Below are 20,045 nucleotides of genomic sequence, written 5' to 3'. Positions count from 1 at the left end.
GCTAGCTTAACTAAAATAGTTTCAGTAAGTTTAATTTATCAACAACCGATGAAGGAGGAAGAAGAAAAAAAATATTAAGGAAGAAGGGTTACGTCAGCTTAGTTTAGTGAGTGTTTTAGTCAGGAATTCCCGAAAGGCGGTGGTAACTGATGTAATCAAGTTAACATATGCAATTTATTTAATATCTATAAAATTTCAGAATCCAATAAATGGTTGCTGGCCGTACTTGTAATAAACGTCGTTCCACATGGCCATTTGCTTTGCCTTTCTGTTTGGCTTCACCGCGATCTCATCATCCAAGTCTAAATACTGGATACTGGTCGGTGAAGCTTGCGGCCACGTGAGGTTGAACAGAGGATCAGTTGCGTCGGGTGTGGGGTTCCTGAAATTACCAACGCGATATATTCAAGAGTTTGTGAACAATTAACAATGAAGGGGTGTTTAACTATATAATTGTATAATACTCAGTTAACAAACCACCGATACAAACACATATAATAATTCCATCAGAAACGAGGTTTAACAAGTAATATGCGAATAGTGGAACCATGGTAAAAAACAGACATGAGACAGAACAATCGCAATTACACCACAGTTAAGATAAGGTTCTGGACCCTAGTTCTGCTAACCGAGCATCATCCTTTGTCCTTTATCTTGGTTCAATGCTATATTACCGCACTTGAGAGTCTCTATGCTCTGAAACTTATCTATTAGAGACATTAGTTCCTATATTATAATTGTTGGCTAAAGCATGTGGCCCAACAGTTCGATTTCTCACTGCTGCAGTATTTCAAATGTACTTAACACGAATATTACAATATTTAAAAAAAGTTCTGGATTCCTCCAGCATAGATTGTTGTTGAATCGAATTTGCTGATGTTTCGCCAATCAACCTGTTGGGTTCATCACAGCTTAAATGTTATGTTTGAGGGGTTTGGTTGCTTATAGGTTCCTATAGATTATCGGATTTTTTATTGGTAGAAGAATTGATTACATGCAAGAATTTTAATTTTATCGAATGAAATTTGATGTCCAGTTTCGTGATTGTGTTCGGCAACTGCTGATGGGTATATTTGTCGTAGTGTTAAGGCTCTTTCATGTTCTTTGAGCCTTGTTGATATTCTTCGTTCAGTCTTTCCAATGTGTTCTTTGCCGCCTATCCAGGGAATCCTTTTATCTCAAACGGAATTTTGCTTTTGATGGATCGAAGATGTTGACAGATTTCAGGACAAGTGGTAAATCTGGTTTTGAGGCTGTACTTCTTAAGAACTCTTGATATGTGGTCAGTGATGCTTTGAATGTAAAGAAGGACAACAGTGGCAAGTTTGGAGTGGCTTTCAGACTCGTGTTCTTTGGAAGATTATTTATCAGCAGGTACAAAGTAGAATGCGAGCCAGTTTCAGTTTTGCTCTGAGGAAGAAAACATAATGATTGTAGAAACTTCAGAAAGTTCGATTCATCAACAACCGATGCAGGAGGAATCCAGAAGATTTGTAAATAGTATTACAGTAGTCTATGGAAGTTTCTTTGTGGAAAAATGGAATACGTGCAAGAATTCTAGTTTTATTTTTCGGTCAACATATACCAGATGGTTTAGAATGGATGGCCTATTGGAAGTATCTGGCCAACGTATCAACGAAGGTGCTTGCTGAGTTTAAAAGGCACCCTCTGTATATGAGAGAAATAGAATTTTGTATGGGTGTTCTAGAAACACGGTATATTGTGTTTTCTAAATAACACACCCTGAATATTCTTTCTGTATAGTAAGCTTACCAGGGACTGTCTGCACTTGAAAGTACTTGAAAATATTTTGGGGAAATAGTGGAGACAATAACATTAACTGAGAAATTCTTCAGAAATAGCGAAGGGCAATTGTATATCTCCGACTCTTACGTTGACGTTGTATTCGCCGTTTTTTTACTTATGAAAGAGGAAACAATATGCAATTTCCTTTCCTTGATGAATTTATAACAAATTAATGTAATTAGTGTAATTGATGTAATGTAATGATTGCGAAACCGAAGTCTGTAGGGCAAACAATCCAATTATTATTCTGAGAGAGAATGTAATTGGATGGAATGGATACGTAGACTGTAGATATCTTAGTTTAGAGAGTTAAGTTTATATCATCGGATGATGAAGCTAACTTTGTTAAAGAAATGCGCTAGCAGTTGCTACTATAACCTCGGTAATATCACTTACAAAGTTTTGGCAAAGTTAGTCCATAGTCTAACCATCTGCTTGCTGATCAGGATTTCTCGATCAGTGAGCCACGGAATCTCGTTAAAAAGGTATAGGGTATCTTCCACGTGACCCGCTCTGCCAGCACCGGAAGCAAATTTTAATTACCTCAACCTCTGCAAATATCGACTAAATATAGGTACCTTCGATAACTGGCAGAAGGTTGCTCAAGAATCCCGCGAAGGAAAATTGATAAAGATATACGGGGGTAACATTTGACTGAAGTTCCACTTGCTTCAATGTTGACTTGACGAACATCAAGTCGCTGGTTATCTGAAAGCAGACTTTGATGCTATGCTCCGCTGTTTTGAGGGGTGTTATAATTAATCTTTCAAAGAATACATTTTTAATTCATTTCGTTTAGCATTTTCAATAGTTAAATTGTAATCGCCAATATCTTGTCAAATTTTGATTAATTTTTAAAATATTTAACGCCCATTCTCCTATTTGGGATTTTTTATGGATGTACACGATACGAATTTGTACCGTAAATTTGTAATTATAATTTTGAAAATTCCACACTTGTAATTACATAGGTCTACAAAATTAAACTTTTTGACAGATTTATTTATTTTGAAAACTGTTATTATGTAATTTTGGTAGGCTGATTTCCAAAAAAACTTTACTCAGACTTTGGTGAGTGAAATGTTCGTCTTTTTGAAAGAAAGCTGAGTTGTCCGAACATTCGACTGTGTGTTTCATTTCCTTAATGTCCTGATGAAACCTCTCTCCCTGTTATTCACTAACTACTCCAACATTTTCAGGAAATTAGTTCAAGTGTGAAAACAGGAACTACGTTTTCAAATTTATATTACAACCCAAGAAACTTACTTCTTTAAATTGCTAATTATCTTTTGAAAATCCTTGCCTTTGCATAATGTTCTTTTATCTTGGCATCAGATATGGCGGGAAACTGTTCGCACAAATAGTTGAAACACTGTCCATTTTTGTCCAGGGCTTTAACAAACTGCTATAAAAATTTATATAACCCCCCTATCCCCCTATTTAATTCGCTCTAGTTACCCACTTCTAGCTCTCCGAAATATGGTGTAATCAGATACACAATTCGTTTCTTATTTTTTCGGTTGAATCCTTGAACATTACAAGAATAAAAATAACAATCATCACTGCGTTTGCTAGGCTCTAAACATACCAACACCACCAATGGCGAAAATGCAGCATTTGCAAACGAATGAATTTAATGGCAATGATGGTAATGAAATATATGTAATATTTAGAAACTATTTTATTCCCCCTTTTTATATTCAGTACTCTGAATTTAGTAGTTTTTTAGGAGCCATCATCCTCTATTAATGCGGGTAAATAACGCATCGCATCTGGGTTGAGATGGTTTTAAGGTTTGGACGCAAGAGAAGGGTGATTAAACAATGCATTAAGATATCTGTTTGTTTGCGTAGGTTTTCTGTAAACTGAATGTTAGGTTTCATTTTCTATTAATAAGAATATCTAACAATGGGAGATTATTATACTGCGTGACTCTTGGCCATGATGTCAAATAACAAAAGTATCATCAAGGACTTCCTACTCAAAGAACCCATAGCTGTTCCTGACATTTGTTCATAAATTTGGAAATTACAAGAAAAATATGATGCAGACAACCATTTTTCAGTAAAGATGAGATTTTAATTAACTCATATTGATGAAATAATGTTGAGAGTTTAATAAATTGGAACTTTATTCCAATTTGAAATCAACTAAATCCAGGTCCGGCACTCCTTAAAATTCCTTACACATAGATAACTCTAATAATCATAACTTACTTCTACAACGGCAGCCAAATTTTCACTAAACGATCCGTTTGGACCCACATATGCGTCTTTAATTATGGACCCAACGTCGGTCGCGTTAGTGCCAACCAATAGTAGCAGATCGGAAGGTATTATGGCGGTCAAATCCGAATCAAACTTTGCTGCCTCTGCCTTAACTGCTGGCACTCCTAAAAAATTCCATATATAAGAAATAAGAAAGTTTATAAAGTGCTTCAATTAATAACAAAAACCATCGAGATTTTGATTATTGTAATTCTCCAGTCAAAATCAAAAATGCATACAAAAATAAAATGTGAAACAAAATTAATAAATAAATTAATAGGGTCTAATTAAAATGGGCATACTTTTCAATAATTCAAAGTTAATGTTTGTTTGAAATTTGGTTTGCTTTCTAAATTGGTATAAATATGAAATTCGTGAAGGAGAATCTGAACGGGACTGACTATATCTCGCTTATTTAATACAATTATGAACAATTGCTGTCATAAATGTTGCATAAAATCAAATATTTTTAATAGTTAAGGTGTTGTTTAATTACTCCAAATCAAATAAACATAAAATATAAAATAAATAATACTTAAGCACTATTTATAATTGCAAATATTTTTCAATTGTTTGTTCTTATTCGATATTTATTTAAAGCTGCAGCGGGCACACTGTAATCTTACGTTACTGCGCTTAAACCTATATAGAACTGAAGATTTATTTCTTGCAAACAAAGTTTCTAACTATTTACACACTACTATTCCACTATACACACTGCCAATAATTTATTTAAATTGGATTTATATCAGTTGATTATTTATAGTTCCGCGATGCACGGTTTTTCTTTTTGACTGACTAGTCGGATAGCGATGGTGAGTTCTTGGAATGTATACCGGGCCGGGTCTAGCCCATTCACCTCTCTCGTCGTTAAAAATGTGGATTTCCGGACGTGTGGAGTTGCTATGAAAGTTTCCAGTAAATCAAGATTTGTAACTCACCGCCCTGCACAGCAAAGGTGTTAAGTGATTCTGCTGATGTGGTTCCAATTATTAGAGGAACTTGATTAAAATTTCCAGACTCTAGTAGGGAAAAACTGAGGCTTGTGACGTAAGCATCTTCGTGTTCAACTTCAATGGCTATACCTGTCTACAATAAAAAACATTATTTTGGTTACCACAAAATATTTGTTTTATCTAAGAAATACAACAGACAAAATTATTGTTCTTTATAATGATTTGCATGAAATACTATGTACTACGTGGTCGTGAAGAAGATACAACGAACAAAGGCAAATACGTTTACCTTACTTTCTGGAGAATGAAGTTTAACAGTGGGTAAAGGTGCAATGAGTGTCTAAGAAGCTGTAAGAATTGCGTTCCACCAACTTTTTCGCTTAGGGAAGATAATGGTGGACTCATTCTAGATGCGTTACGTGAAAGCAGTACGCAGACACCGCGTATAGTCTTGAAAATATTCTATTCCATTCGAATGGTTAAGGTATATTTCCACAAAACAGTACTCCTAGAAAAAGTTTTGCGGGTCATCCTTTCTCTTTGCTTAGAGACTCAGTTCGGTTTTATCAAGCGTCTGGGTTACAAGAGAATCTATAGTTTCCAGGAAGTTCTACAAAACTGTTACAACCAAGAGCGTAGATTATCCCAAAGCTTTTAATAATACTAAGCACGATCGATCTTCTTTTGGAGAGGTTTCAAGAAATTGACATAGTTTATACTGAGGGGTGCAAATTAACAACGAACTAACTACAGAATCATTTAATGTGCCCAAGGAATGCACGAACGTCACCAATTTAAAAACTGTGTAGAAGAAATTTATTATGTTGTTCTGGACGAAGAGAACAAACAACTCAACGAATCAATGGAATTCCAATTTCAATTGAATTCGACACCTTGAAATTTAGTGGACTTCCTCCTATTTCCTCACATATGCTTAGAAATGGCATGTACTAGATTCATCAGTCCGGTTTATAAAAGATTTTTGTGGAATAAAACATGCTGCCACACTTTTTCGCCATGGAGAGAAGGGCACCCTGAGCATGGTATGAGAGATGTACAAATTATCGAGTATATAGCGGAAAAGTAGAAGAAGCCTTGCAACGACTGGTTTATTAGTAGCACTCAAGCTGCGAAAAGTGCCTTCTCTTTTGAAGTTTGAGTGGCTGGCAAGAGGCGCTATCCATGTTAAGAAGCTGAAAACGAAAGGGCAAACCTTCTAGCAAGGAATCGGGTAGGAAAGGTGTAATAATTTATTCATTCAAATCATTAAGGAAAACTACGTTAACAAACTCTAGATTCTTCTTGAATAATAAGTAGTATGACTTTTTTTATACTTACACGAGTATTTGCTGCGAATGCCGGAGTCAGCACATCCGCCGGGAGACTTTGTAAAAAATCCCGAATTTCAGTGGTCGAGTTTTTATCAGAAATCGTCGGATCCAAATATTTGGCGTAGTCGTACGCTGCTTTCCGCGAATCGTTTTGGTTCGTAATGTCCAAATAAGTCAGCGAACAGCCGCTCTGACAAATCGCTGCTCTGTACAATCCCGCCGACTTAGTGTTTACAATGTGCGCTCCCACTGATATACCACCTGCGCTTTCACCAAATAAGGTTATTTTTTCCGGATCGCCACCAAAAAGTGCGATATTATTCTTGGTCCATTTCATCGCCAGCAATTGGTCTTTCAGCCCAGCGTTGCCCAAAACGACGTCGTCTTGGGTGGATAGGAAACCGTACAATCCCAACCTATAGTTGGCGTAGACGATTATTACGTCCTCGTCTAGGAGAGAAAATGGCCCAGTCGTAACGTCAGATGTGCATCCGATGGTGAAACCACCTCCGTATATCCATAACATTACTGGCAATTTCTCGATGATCTAGGAAAGAGTTAAAGGCAAGTCTAATCGTGTCAAAATTGAAGAGAATTCAGAGAAGATTCTTCAAGTGGTATCTGTGGTGGAAACTAGATTCAACACAGTGAGTTTGGTCAACCCAGTTAGCGTAATCAGCAGTTGCTATGAACTATACTATGTGCTAAGTCTACTTCTAGTGACGCTGGCTCCTTGAGAAGGGTGTGAGAAATGGATACTGTGTTTTGAAGTAGGCAAGTTTCTTTAATAAACGGGGAAGTTTTCTGAATTTCGGAATCGACCATAGGTGCGGATAAATCCTAATAAAATAGATTTTGTTTTAACTTTTGACCACTAATGGAAGGCTAGTAACAAGATCAGAAAAAATCCTATTTACAAAACTTCTGAATTCCGTCTTATCAAAGATTTTTTTCTGCTCTCTTCAGGAATGATTTGTACTTCTCAAGTATATGGCATCCGGTTTCTCCAGAGAACGTCCATCGGAATCTTGTTTAGAGTAGATATTTGAGCATTCCTTCGAATCACACTTCTGGCGTCTTCATCAATGAGTTTTACTGATTTTTCAAAGAAACTTTCACAGGCTACTCTAATACTATTTACAAAACCTTTGGATTCTTCCTACGTCGGTTGATGTTCAGTCAAACTTACTAACGGTTCGCCCTTCATCCTGTTGGCTTCTTCGGAGCTTAATTGAAACTGTTTCCAACAGGATGATTGGCGAAATGTTAGCAGCTTTTCTTTGAAAAGTCAATTAAAATCATTTACGATGAACCCAAAAGCGTGTTTCGAAGGAATGCTCAAACAAATATCTACGTTAAACAAGATTCTAATGGATTTAAACCATATACCGTAAACTTGAGAATTATAAAGCATATCTGAAGAGAGCAGAAAAAATCTTTGATGACACTTGTTTATAAAAAATTGGCAAGACATAAATATAGGCTAGGCTTTCATGGAACGCAGGTGCCTTCAGAAAAAAAAGAGGAAAATAGTAATCGTCTACATTGAAAAGAGAGACTGCTAAAAAAAGGATTGTTAACATTGCCAGGAGCACATGAGAATTCCGATTTTTTTGAAGCCTGTCATTAAGAGAAAAAGCAGGGATTTTGGCAGTTCCTCAGACAACGAAGAATATTACAATTTTTTATAATTTAATTCTGTATTAAGTATTTTGTGTATAACTTCAGAACAATTTGCGTGATCGTAAACGTAGAATTGACTTTCTGACATGGCACATTTAAGAAGAAGGGAAAGAGTGTTTTTCAAGCTCTTGGAACACCTATACCCTTATGTCTTCATCACCAGTTAACAACGCTCGACTACAAATAGCTTTACTTTGGATAATTTAAACTCAGTCTATTGTCGTTTCATGCGGTCTAATAAAGGATATTTTTATTCCAGTTTGTTTACAAATTATCAGATTTTTTAAAAAATGAAGAGATTTTATTTGTACTATTTTTATAAATTTACTTTAATTTGCAGTTTATTTACCTTTAAGCGATTCACAAATATCTTTTCATATTTTCTATTGTGACATCCGAAAGTTTGATCACATTTTGCCAGTATATTGACTTTATTAGAGTAGCAATTTCTACGATGTATTGGCTGATTTGTCGGTCTTACACATAACTGGCAAAAAGCATTTTTTTAAAAGAATTACCTATTAACAGATAATTAAAAGAATTTTGAAAAATGAACAATTGACCAACAAATTGACGCAATGGATAAAGATATTCCAATGAAATTGTTGGCAATCTATTTATTATCTATTATAAAAAGTGATATCAGAATTTTATTGGAATTATCTTCATCCATTGTTTTCTCCTTCCTTTTTAAACAATGGTGAAACATTTGTTTTTTAAAATGCAAGGAATATTGTCAAATTTTCATGAATACCATGTTATGTGTACCTAATGCTTACAAATTTGTCGATTTAATTGGATTAGCTTGTCGCCATGATTTTCTGGGCTCTGTGGCAAAAGTCGTTAGTCTCCAGCGAACTAGTATTAAGATATTATCTCCTAAACCGATAGAAGCAGGTACAGAATGATGATGTAGCATCACAACAATGAGATACCCTGTACGACATCCATACGGAACCATTTGTACTCGCCTTTCTTGCAGGCGTGTACACATTGAGATATAAACAATCTTCACTCATCTGGTCATTTGGCGACATGGATATGCAACAGCTCTGTGTTTCGTTTGCCTCCAAGATGCCGTCCCACGGTTTAGGCGGTACCGGGCCCTGAGAATAGAGAAAGGTTTGACTCTCATTCTCTCCTTACAAGTAGGATGAACAAGCTAGTGACGAGCCACCCACATTCCTACAAACATTATTTACCTAATATCTAAATACCCTAAATAGGAAAATACTGTTATCGAATCTATATTACAGACAATCCGTATAAGGATAATCTTAGCAAACTGATTCCTGAAGTTTTAGAAATTGAAAAGAATCATAAAAAAAGTAAAATACGAAACTACTACAAAGAGTTATAGTAAAATCGAGAAAGATGTCAAACTATCTTACACTTATTGTCAAATATTTTATGTGAAAGAGCTTTCTTATGCTAGTTGGCTGACATTTATAGACTGTCAGACCTAAATTTGTAGCAAATCTGTAGCTACCGTCCTTGCTATAGAAGAGAAGGAAGTTCTGATTTGTTATTTGGTTAGTGCAGACAGACTAATCCAAGAAATTATCACAATATTTCAGAATTATAAATATTTTAAAAAATTACAATACATCACAGTGAAAGTATCCACTACAAAATACGCACGTATTATAACAAAGTAAGGAAATCAAAATTGTACACTTATGGTAGCGCAAACAATTAAGAAAAAACATTCAATATGTATTTATTACCCACAAATATTTTAATAATCTTAATGATATCACTTTCCATTTGAACGGTATATTTTCAATATACAGACTTTGAAAGTTTGCTTTTTATTTGTTGCATGTCACACTGTTATCTAAATATATTTTTAGCACTAAAGCTTATAGAAGAAACAAAAAAAATGGGATCTTGTTGATATATCGATCAACCCATTTTTTTTCTGCCGAACGTCAATGGACTTGAAAGTAGTTTTTTTAGTTTCGTTTGTTTTTTTTTCTAAATTATTCGTCTCTTGTAAAATTTCGATTTAAACCTTCATCAGATTAATTGTATTGTATATTACACCAATAAAAGGGGTATAAAATAAATATATAGAGATATAAATCATTAATGAAAATGGTTCTAAAATATAACCTAGGATAACTCCTCTATTCGTTTATAAAACTCATGAGACTCATTGGAAGCTGATCAACACAAACAAATCTTTTAAAAACAACCGCTTGGCTCACTTCTTTCTAGACTCCCATATCAAGTTCTGTAACACGTTAAGCAATGTAGTCTTAGTCGATAATGTTTTTCGAAAACCGAATAGGGACTGGCACCAAATATCGATTTTTTTCGGTACGATGCCTCAGAGAAATATACGATATCTTGAAAAAAAAAACAAATTCTTGTGATCCCTTTTTACCTTTCCAGGGATGTATTACAAGTTATTCCGAAATATTAGAGAAAATATCTTTATGCCGTAGTAGGCCATGATTATTTCAATCATTAATAAAATATTTCTATGGGTTGTTAAACGAAATTTACTAATCTCAGTGTTTCAGGTAAAAATTCAAGGGATATATTAAAAATCAACCTTCAACCCCACATCATTAGGGAGTTTGAGTGTGAGACTTGAATTGTGTGTAGTAGATTAATTTCGAAGATCATTTTGGTCGAGTTATATCATATATAATTCTTCTTTATTACTGATATCAGTTATACTTCACATGTTACACGACAGAGTGATTCACAAGCAATCAAAAGGTTTGAAAAACAGATTTATAACTCTACCACGAATACATAATTTTGCAGCCAAATGCTTAAACCATATCTAAAAGTCATCCGCAAAATAATTTATTGGATATTTGAGTAACAAATGGCATTCAATCCGTTTGTTTTTGTTAATGTGGCGGCCCTTGTTTCGCTTTCAAATATTTGTACATTTAATTGATTATATCATTTAATTGATAGCTGTATAAAACTGGAATGGGCTTAATTGACTGTTTATGTTTACGATAATTTATGATAATTTCCAGAAATTATAAGGCAAGGCGAGAAATGTTCTATATACGCCTATAGATACCTGGAATCTTAGTTTTCCCAGAGGAGGAGTTGCAAAAGGAATTCCTCTATAGCCGTAATAACTCTTGTTCTGGTAGGTAATCTCGGATCCTCGAATTGTCCCATCGGGAAGATCGACGATTAAATCTTGTGCTAGCTAATTTAATTTTTCAAATAATTAAATCATAGTTACGGTTTTTACAGTCAAGGCAACAATAAAAGATTCGTTCACAATCAAAGAATCAATTAACGTTATTAGTATTAGACAAAGTAAAATTTAATTAACTTATGTGACTTACGGCGACTGAAACAAATACAACACTCAGTAGTCTATGCATGTTTGTTGTCGCACATTGAAGGATACCACTACAAAATTTTATTTTTATATATTGCATAAGGTTGCTGATAAGATGAAATCTCATCAATGAACATTTCTAGTACGAATTGTTGGTCTAGTAAATGTGCTTGTGGTCCAAACTTGGAAACGAAGGCAGTTTTGTCATTTTTTCGTGAAAAGTAAAACAAAAAAAAGTTGAAAATGCCAACTTTCCTTTCATACTCAATATTTTCTGTTATAAATAACAATTTCATACCAAAAAATGTCTGTAAATTATTAAATATCAATTATTTATATTTTATTATATAATTAAATTAAACAGTTTGTTCTAGAGAAAGAAAAGGTCTTATTAGTAACGGTGTCCGTATTGAGACCTTCCCGCCAGCTAGTGTTAGTGGCTATTACTAGACACTAATTATTACGTGTCGACAAACACACCTTGTTGAGTTTTTACTAGCAATTCTTCTATTTAAGATTATGAACGCTATTTGAAGTAGAGTTTAGTTAAGTGTGTCGTAACTCTGTTTAAGCTATAATGAACGTTCATTTGGTGGAATTACAAAAGCCTGTCCTAAATAAATCACTATTAATATTATTATTTTTTTGTCTTCTCACAACTTTTGTTGGGTTCTTTTTCACCATCAGGACTTTACTCGTCAACGACTCCTCCATGCACCATCACCATTCAGACTATGTTGCAGTATTATCGCCTTCTACACTAGCGTGGTAATTTTCTTGTGGTTTTCTATGCCCAAAAGTGGTAAACACTTGGGCATGTTCTTTTCCACAATTCCGTTTGCAGAGATTATGATTGGAATTATAGATACTTTTGCAAGTTGGTATATGCCTTAGCTATATTTTTGTCCAATGAGATGCTCACATCAACCAGAAACCCCTCTTTCTTTTGCTTTTGCTTTTGCGAGTTTTCCCTGCAACCTGATTATGCCGCTTAAGGTAATCTTTTAGCGCTAGATAACTACACGCTGATATTAAATGCTGAATCGTTTCAGGACAGCTTCCACACATTCTACAGTTTTCGTTTGGCACCGCTTGTTTTAATACTTATTTTCTGTAATTTCACGTGGGAACTACTTGTCCTGTATAGAGCTCAAGAAACCTTCAGTTTCTGGCATTTTTGGGTAAGATATAATTTGGACAGTTGTTTGTTGCCTTCAGCATCATTTAGTGCCTTATCATCCCTGCCATGTAGAGCTTTGCTTTTCCATTCTTTTTCCATATCTTTAATCGATATTTTTGTTTCAGGTCGTCGGCGGGCAGCGAGGTTGAGTGGAGAGGCACCTTCGTTTATGCGGCAGGTGGATGTGTGTAGTCTATCGGCGCTGTCTGTGAGGTAAGTAGTGAGTTTTCTTAGCAGGTTCGGATGAAATAGTTGGAGGTTTAATACTCCTCTGCCTGCCATTCTTCTTGGCAGGTACACTCTGCTTGTTGAGGATTTTGGATGGTGGATTATTATTATTATTATTATTATATAGCATTTCTTATACAGTTTTTGTGAAGTTTATGCTAATTTTATTGTTGTTAGACCATTATACATATATATATATATATATATATATATATATATATATATATATATATATATATATATATATATATATATATATATATATATATATATATATATATATATATATATATATATATATATATATATATATATATATATATATATATATATATATATATATATATATATATATATATATATATAATCATAAAAGTGATTGTAAGTTAAAACCAAATATTACTAGTTTAAGTGCTCATGTCAATGATACCGGACATAGTGTCATGTACGATGAAGCGGTAGTATTAAAGAGTGAAAAGAACCTCTTCAAACGTAAGTTTTTAGAGATGTGTTATATTAACTGTTGTAGTAATAGCCTCAACAGAAAGAAGGATGTTGAGGGTCTTAGTAGCATCTACACCTATCTTCTTAATCAGAGTCGTACTGCGAAGCATAAGCTACCAGAGTTTTTTGATACGGTCAGGTTGTAGTGGGTTGCTAAATTTGTTGCTATTAATGTTTAAAAACAGCTCCTTTCTTTGTTTCTTTCTCCCCGTTCCTAAAGGATTGTTTCTAATTACCCTAAAGGTTAACTTCAATAATGTAAACATAGTTATATAAATAGTGTACAATGGGTGCATATTTGAAAGAATTCTGTTTGAAATTCCCTCCCTTGTTCGGTGTTTTACATATGTTATGGTTGGCTGTACAGTTGGTATCTTTGACTGGTTTTTTGGTTGTGGCTTTTTTAGGTTATTGCGAATTGTTAATAAGTTCCCGCACATTTAGTTTTCCTTCTCGACAATACGGAGTGTCATTTGTAACAAATCGGCTGTTTTTTTCATCTTTTAATATTTTATCAATCCGGATATTTTATTGACCTTAACGTTTTATGTTAGTGGGATTGTTTTGTAACGTTGTTGGTGGATGTTAATATTTTTTACAATTGTAAATTTTTTCCATAAATTTCATCCATCGAGTGTTATGTTGATAGTTAGAACGGGCGAAACACTTTATTTTATATACCAATGTCATCTCTCTATATGTAGAGGTTGAAAGAGGCGTGTTGTGTAAGTTTTTTCACTATTTTTTGGTTAGATTGTTAACTCTGATGAAGTGTTTTTTTGTTCTCTATATGTCTTAGTGTCCTGATGAAGCCTGTATCCATGGGCGAAAGCTAGATATTACAATAAATTGCCACTTTACTTTGAGCTTCAACATCTTTTATTGCTCCCTTTACGGCGATCCATCGAAGTTGGGGTGATCCCAATGATTAACAGTTTATATATATATATATATATATATATATATATATATATATATATATATATATATATATATATATATATATATATATATATATATATATATATATATATATATATATATATATATATATATATATATATATATATATAAACAAATGAAAAATATGTAGAACTATAATATGGAAAAATTATTACTTGACGATTTAATTGTAGCATACATTGTTCCGAAACTATACAAAATTGTTTAGTCATTTTCGCGTCAAGTATTATAGTCCTTAATTTCAAAATAATAGTAATCTCTACACAGGAATATTGCAATTCCACCAATCTAAACGTCGCATTAAATAAAAAGAATTTTTTAAAATTATCAGAAGTGTCTGATGTCTGCACCGCTGTACAACAATTTAATTTTAATCTATTGTTTTGTCCGATAACTGTTATCATTATCTCCAAAAAAATGTGGGTTTCCTCCTCATCCAGCAGCAAGGTGTTTCAAGTCGATGACTAAACGCATGAATCATTTGAAAAACGTATCACGAAAAATTAAACGTTCTAGATGATTATTTTGGACAAGTACGTTACAGATGGCAGTAAACATAATTTGGAATATGACGCAAAAGTTGATAAATGTCTTTAAAACGGGCCGGGATCAATATCTGAAATGGAACAATATTAAAACTACAACCAAAAAATGTGATATACTCTTTGACTTCTTGCAGATTTATTATTTATTTATTTATTTATTTGGCACATGGCTATTTACATAAGCAAGTAAAATTTGCATAAACAAAACTATTCACTTCGCAAATACCCCGTAAATCTCTTCTTGAACACTCTTGGGCAAGGCGCGCCTTTAATATTATCCGGCAGCTCATTAAAATTACAAACACCATCGTAAAATAGAATTTTCTGTAAATTTGTTGTTTCTGCCATAGAAACATTGATTGGAACGTATATTATATTGATAAAAGTTTGAACTTTTTTCCAACCATATTTTGAGATAGCCTGGTTAGTGATCGTCCGCAATTCCATAAACCAACATTAAACTTGCTCTTCTAGTGAACTGCATTTAGCAACATTTAGCTAATTTAGCTGGTCTATATAGGAATATACTATCACAGTTCAGGATGATTCTCATAACCCTATTTTGTTGTAACTGTAACTTATTTAAATCTTCTTTTGTACAAGATATAAGCAACGAAAAAACATATAAAAAATGAGGCAAAATTATACTATTATACACTAATATCCTAGTCCGCTGCTATTTCATTTAAGCTATCGGCATAAATGTTTTTCATGTTTGTTTCTTCTTTGTCACTGTAATGTCCAAAATCCATATTGGTAAAATCTGCTTTTTTATTTTTAGTTCCAAGTCCTTTTAATCATCAATTTTTTGGTTATAGTATCTTTGGTTTTCATTTCTAATAACTGAAATAACATTGTTTTTTTTTCTTTTATATTCCTCCCAGTCTTCTTCACTCTTGGTGTATTTAAACTTTTTGTATGCAATGTCCGTAACATGTTGCGCCTATTGCACATGAAAACCACGGATATTTTCTTGTTTGGGTCTTGCGGAGCGGAGGTATCCTATCAAGCGCTCCCTGTACAATTCCTATAAAATCCACATATATTTTCTTAACATCCGTGGATGTGTAATTGCAATTTTGACCAATAAGTGCTTCCCGTATTTGATTAATATTTTGAGAGCTTATATTTCTGATATAAACATCCTCACTTACTAGTGTCTTGCTTCGAACTTCCACTTGAACGCCAATAGTTTCGTCGTTACTGATAACAGGAAAGTTTCTCGGGACCTCCTCTACGTTGAAGTCATTTGTTATTATCTGATCGATTAGTGTAGCTGAACTTACGGTAACTCGTGTTGACTTTGTTACTATTTGCTTAAAACTAGTTGAATTAACAACGGACTGAAGATATGAACAGTTATTTTGAATTCTATCTACATGTCTTCTAGATTTCTCCTGCATTGGAGAAACAGGACTGGGCTAACAGAACATGTAAGAGCCAAAAGACTGGGACAAATAAACTCATCAACCCAACACAATCATTAAACCGGAAATCAAATCTTAGGTGATTATACTAAAATTCTTGAACATAATCACCTCTTCTGCCAAGAGAATCCATAGAAATCACGAATAATCGCAACCCCTTGTTTCCATTTCCAGTTTTATTTCACAAACCTAAAGCCATCAAAAGAGTAATGTGCTTATAATTCGGTTATTTTCATATTTAGGGTGATGTTGCATATGACCTTTTTTATTTGTTTACGAACATTAGAGAAAAAATATACTTTTAAAACGGTACATTTTCCTCATTTTTTCCTAAGCCCTACATTCAATTGTTTGTCTGTTTTCACCATCGTAATCAATTTAACCGAGTTTGTAACTCTACTTTAGAATAGCCTGTATAAACATGTACAGAGTAGAATGAAAGAAAGTCGGTTTATAACAAAATTTCTAAAGTTCACCAACTTAAAACTAAGTTTCAGTTTAGCTTTGAGAGGTCCAACGAAACATCAGTAAGTACATTCCAGAAGCTTTGCAAATGTTAAGTAGCAAATATAGTTTATTATTTCCTGTATATTTTTACTAGGACTAATACGTTGCAATTAAATTTTTTTTGATTCTATGAACTTCCACTAGACTCACTACTAGGTCGATATAAATCTGGGTCCATTAGTCATCGGTAACGGAACGCGAATATATCGCACACCTATCGGTAATAGAGTTATAATTATTATTGTCGGCACATGTAGAGTCCGCTAATGTTGTTGATCCTAAAATTTCATTTTAAAACTATCTTGCCTGTTCTTGCTTTGAAGATTAAATTCATTTTGTCAAGTTGAACCGATTTCTTGACAATAAGAAAACCTCCTTTGACATCGGTAAGAACTTTCTCTGATGAAGACGAAACAATATTATAAGTTGCAAAAAGAACAAGAGTCTCTTATTCCTTCAACAATAGGCTTTATTTCGGGAATTATTTAGATCTAGAATAATTTATAAAATATTTTAAAAAAACTTTAAGTACTAGTCCTTTATCGAAAGCTTTGTCATAATATCTGCTAAAAATATGTGCAAGTTTTTTGCCACTACGACAGTTCTCTATAATGGAGGAAAAAAAATTAGATTGCAAATAACGGAAACTTTATGGGGAAAAATTACGTCCTACAACTTGAAAACAAATAATAAATTGACGCTTCAGTGAAAATTCAGGACAATGTCCACAAGATGGAGAGCATGGTGTTATTGTGAAATTCGATTTTTTCTTCAGTATAGGCTATGAAGCGTGAAGCATCATGCAACAAATATGTTTTTGTACTTATTGTACACACTTTTTTTCTTTTCCATCGGGGTAAAATGTTTGAACGCTTCTCGATGCCGAAAGATACCGTCAACAAAATTGTCTTATTCCATTCCGTTTCTGAGCTACAGGGTGATTTTGAAAATTTTGCGATTTGCGGCACATATCTCATATCTTCATCAATATTTAAGTTATTACGTAGAAACCATTGAAGTAGATAGTTTTTTTTTTGAATTATGGCATAAAGTTTTGTATTTTGAAATTTGATACCATGTGTAATTTGTTTTCATTCAGGCCTGTATTCAGTATTATAATATTTTAATATGACACGTTACATATTTAACAATAAATTAGTTTTGTTCAGTTTATTTATAGTATTATTAATTACTCTCTAGTACTAAACTATTTTAAGTTATTCAAGAAATATTTTTATCCGTGTCATCTATTTTCCTCTCGCAAACTTAATTTAAATTTGTATTAGTTTAAAAATTATATCTCTTAAAAAAAATCGTAAATCTAAACTGACCGCTAATGAAACAGCTCAAAATGCTACCATCATATTGAATGTAGTATTGGCATAACTTTCGTGTCCTCCGTAACGCATTAAGTAATAAGGGGTGTTTTTTTTTCGATGTATAACTTTAAGTTGCAATAAAACAACGATGGATTATTCGATTGACATAAATTTTATTTATCTGAAAGATAATCTTGTGGCATTACATTTTAAATATGATTTCTGGCATATGATCGCCACGGCTGGCACGGATGTACTCCAATTCGGACGTCCAATTTTCCATAATTTTTTCCAACATTAGTGGCCGTATATCGGCAATAACACGGCGAATGTTGTCCTCCAAATGGCCAAGCGTTTGTGGCTTATCCGCATAGACCAATGACTACATAGCCGCACAGAAATTAGTCTAGCGGTGTTAAATCACAAGATCTCGGAGGCCAATTCACAGGTCCAAAACGTGTGAAATTAGGCGGTCACCAAACGTGTCTTTCAATAAATCGATTGTGGCACGAGTTGTGTGATATGTTGCGCCGTCTTATTGAAACCACATCTCCTCGACATCATGGTTATTCAATTCAGGAATGAAAGAGTTAGTAATCATAGCTCTATACCGATTACCATTGACTGTAACGTTCTGACCATCATCGTTTTTGAAGAAGTACGGACCAATGATTCCACCAGCCCATAAAGCGCACTAAACAGTCAGTTTTTCTGGATGTAACGGTGTAACATACACTTGAGGATTAGCTTCGCTCCAAATGCTGCAGTTTTGTTTGTGGACGTAGCCATTCAACCAGAAGTGCGCTTCATCGCTAAACAAAATTCGCTTATGAAAATCGGGAACAACGGCAATCTCGTTCTGGGCCCATTCGACAAATCTACGCCTTACTTGATGATCGTTTGGCTTCAATTCTTGCACGAGTTGGATTTTGTAAGCACGTAAACCAAGATCCTTCCGCAAAATCTTTCATAAAGTGGATGGACACAGATCCAATTCCTGTGCTCGGTGGCGGATGGACTCATTCGGGTCTTCCTCTACAGCAGCAATAGCTTCTTCTGTAGGCACCGTACGGCATCTCTGGGGATGCGAGTTATCAATAAGAGTAAAGGTGGTGCGAAAACGTTCCATGGTTAATCGAATCGACGTAGTGCGCGATACGTATTCCGCACAGAACCATTATTTTCGAAATAAAATTGCACTATTTGCAAGCGTTGTTCAGGCGTGAGTCTATTCATGATAAATTGCCAAACCTAACTGAGAATAAATCACTTGACAGCTGTTAAATCGGTCGCCATATATAATGGGGCCGATTTTGAAGGTAGCCTCATAAGAAGTTATCAAGTACTGATAAGTTGAGAGAGCAACGATTAAGAAAATTATTGTTTAGATATGGACGTATGATTATTGGCAGCAGCTTGGTCCTCTTGAAAAAACATACTGTTTAGATCAGCTAACCGGACTTCTTCCTGTATTCCCAGATATGTTTGCTGCGAGGCTCACTCCGTATATACAAGATATTAAATTGCTTCCTAGAATGAAACGCGCAATACTAAATCCGAACCTGCCTTGTTGCTCCCGAGGATATACAATATGTTCGTTTGACTGGGACCAGCAACGACTATTTTGCCAACACTGCTAATAAAGCTTCATCAGACCAGAAAAAAATCATATATAAATCCCTATCTGTGTTTATAGTTTGTAAATGCCAATGACAAAAATTCTAGTCTTCGTCGTTGGTGCCCGAGATGCAAATTATGAAGTAACCTACATTTATAAGGTTTCAACTGGTCTTTTTTTAAAATATCTTGAACCGTAGATTCTGAAACGCCAATAGTAGCCTCGATTTTTCTACAAGAATTTGTAGGAGTTGTTCTAACTATCGTCGAAACATTAATTTAACTTTTGCGAAAATGTCCTAAATTGATTAGTTTGGTTTTAGGTCTACCAAATATTCTGTTATTAGGTTTCTTTCGTTCTGAATACCTACATAATACATCTGTAAAAGA

The 20,045-nt window shown here is 34.1% G+C and overlaps 1 protein-coding gene across 1 annotated transcript; it reads right to left on the bottom strand.

Moving 5' to 3' along the window:
* Nucleotides 1-222: 222 nt before the first annotated feature.
* Nucleotides 223-11,423, bottom strand: LOC132702360 (juvenile hormone esterase-like). Its single transcript, XM_060670944.1, has 8 exons — nucleotides 11,370-11,423; nucleotides 11,093-11,227; nucleotides 8,961-9,149; nucleotides 6,368-6,907; nucleotides 5,015-5,162; nucleotides 4,023-4,198; nucleotides 2,385-2,514; nucleotides 223-382 (listed from the first exon to the last, which is right to left on the bottom strand). The coding sequence occupies exons 1-8, from the start codon at nucleotides 11,406-11,408 to the stop codon at nucleotides 303-305; spliced, it is 1,437 nt and encodes a 478-aa protein (XP_060526927.1). The 5' UTR covers nucleotides 11,409-11,423; the 3' UTR covers nucleotides 223-302.
* Between the last annotated feature and the right edge of the window lie 8,622 nt (nucleotides 11,424-20,045).

This window comes from Cylas formicarius, unplaced genomic scaffold (genome assembly GCF_029955315.1).
Source record: "Cylas formicarius isolate icCylForm1 unplaced genomic scaffold, icCylForm1.1 PGA_scaffold_5__7_contigs__length_24384050, whole genome shotgun sequence".
Lineage (NCBI taxonomy): Eukaryota > Metazoa > Arthropoda > Insecta > Coleoptera > Brentidae > Cylas > Cylas formicarius.
This window is presented reverse-complemented; position numbering and strand designations above follow the sequence as displayed.

What these genes read in the sequence shown, in the direction of transcription:
- LOC132702360 (XM_060670944.1), bottom strand. Translation starts at nt 11,408, where the DNA reads ATGCATAGACTACTGAGTGTTGTATTTGTTTCAGTCGCC. An exon ending in TGGGAAAACTAAGATTCCAG is followed by an intron (nt 9,150 to 11,092) that starts GTATCTATAGGC and finishes CTCTATTCTCAG; the next exon opens with GGCCCGGTACCGCCTAAACC. An exon ending in GGGTATCTCATTGTTGTGAT is followed by an intron (nt 6,908 to 8,960) that starts GCTACATCATCA and finishes ACTCTTTCCTAG; the next exon opens with ATCATCGAGAAATTGCCAGT.